At 39.3% G+C, this 1,245-nt stretch overlaps 1 protein-coding gene across 1 annotated transcript in view; it reads right to left on the bottom strand.

Moving 5' to 3' along the window:
• Positions 1–1,245, bottom strand: part of CC2D2A (coiled-coil and C2 domain containing 2A) — a 157,609-nt gene that overhangs the window by 121,826 nt on the left and 34,538 nt on the right. The window contains 1 exon segment of the mRNA XM_023725654.1: positions 24–186. Within this exon segment, the coding sequence (XP_023581422.1) occupies positions 24–186 (163 nt within the window).

The following is a 1,245-nucleotide window of genomic DNA, read 5'->3' as shown; positions in this document are numbered from 1 at the left end:
AGACAATTAAAAAGAGCGAGTACCTGTCAGACTACTGGGTATGAACAGGATTTCTTTTTCCATCTGCATCCGAACCTGGACGCTTTCATAATCTGCAGGTCTGACTGCCACAAAATCTTCAGCCGTATGATCTAAGCCCAACAGGAAGTCCTCGTCGTCTTTATCATTGAGCGGTTCCTCTTCGTCCTGCAGTGTGTTAAAAAATAATATGAAATATCATATTAAGATTAATCGTTTACTTAGGAAAATAATTAGCGATAGTAAATTCATCAAACTTAACATATCCTACAACAAAGTTATCTTTTCCTTTTAAATTTTTAATGAAAGATTAAAACTATATGGCCTTTCATATTTAGCAAGTGGATTTTCTTTGACGGTTATTCACTATTCCACAAACCTGAAGATGTCAGAAGCAGAGTGGGCCAAAGTCTGAGGAGAAGTGATGAGAAAATCGATTGATATCTAACAAATCTGGCTTTCCTTTGAGGGAGCTTACTTTTGGACATTTGTTTAAAGAATTTAGCCTCATAAGTTATGTAGTATTTTATCATTCCACCTAGCACTGACCCACAGCAAAGTCACCTAGAGGTGAGGCGCCATGCCTCCTGGTCCACAATGCCTGGGTTTGAACCCTCTTACTGCCTGGGTGACTTTAGAGAACTTGTTTAATCTTCTGACCCTCAGTTTTCTCAGCTGTAAGATGAGGATATTAACAAAGCTTACCTCTTAGAGTTTTGTGAAGATAAAATTAAATGATGATGCATGTAAACATTCTAAGCACAGGTTCTATAATCACAAATGGCAGCTCAAGTAAGTATGTTAACTTTGTTTAATTGAGTATGTTCCTTACTGTCAGTAATTGTTGTTGTTCTTCTTCCTCTCCCTCCTCTTCTTCTCTCCCTTCTCCCTCTCTTTCTCCCTCTCCCCCTCCTGTCCTCCTTCTCCCCATTTTTGGAATTTAAGCCAGTATCCTTTTATGAAGAACATCTTTAAAAATTCCACCAAGAGACTTCCAGGGAGCTGAGGACAATGGTGATAGCCTAGTTACCTGCCTTCTAATATTTTCTCCCAAAATACACAATACGATAAGACGGGAAAAGTAAATCTACATGGAAACTATGCCCTCCACACAACTTGAAGGTCAAAAACTTTTATAAAGTACAATCAACCAAATACCAGTGTGCAAGCTTTCTCCCTCCCGCCCCGTCTTCACTTAGCTGTAAGGCTGCAGTGAGCAAAGGCAGA

The sequence above is a fragment of the Trichechus manatus genome, unplaced genomic scaffold, assembly GCF_000243295.1.
Source record: "Trichechus manatus latirostris isolate Lorelei unplaced genomic scaffold, TriManLat1.0 scaffold00343, whole genome shotgun sequence".
In the NCBI taxonomy this organism is placed as follows: domain Eukaryota; kingdom Metazoa; phylum Chordata; class Mammalia; order Sirenia; family Trichechidae; genus Trichechus; species Trichechus manatus.
The sequence above is the reverse complement of the archived record's forward strand: the minus strand, read 5'-3'. Positions and strand labels throughout refer to the sequence as shown.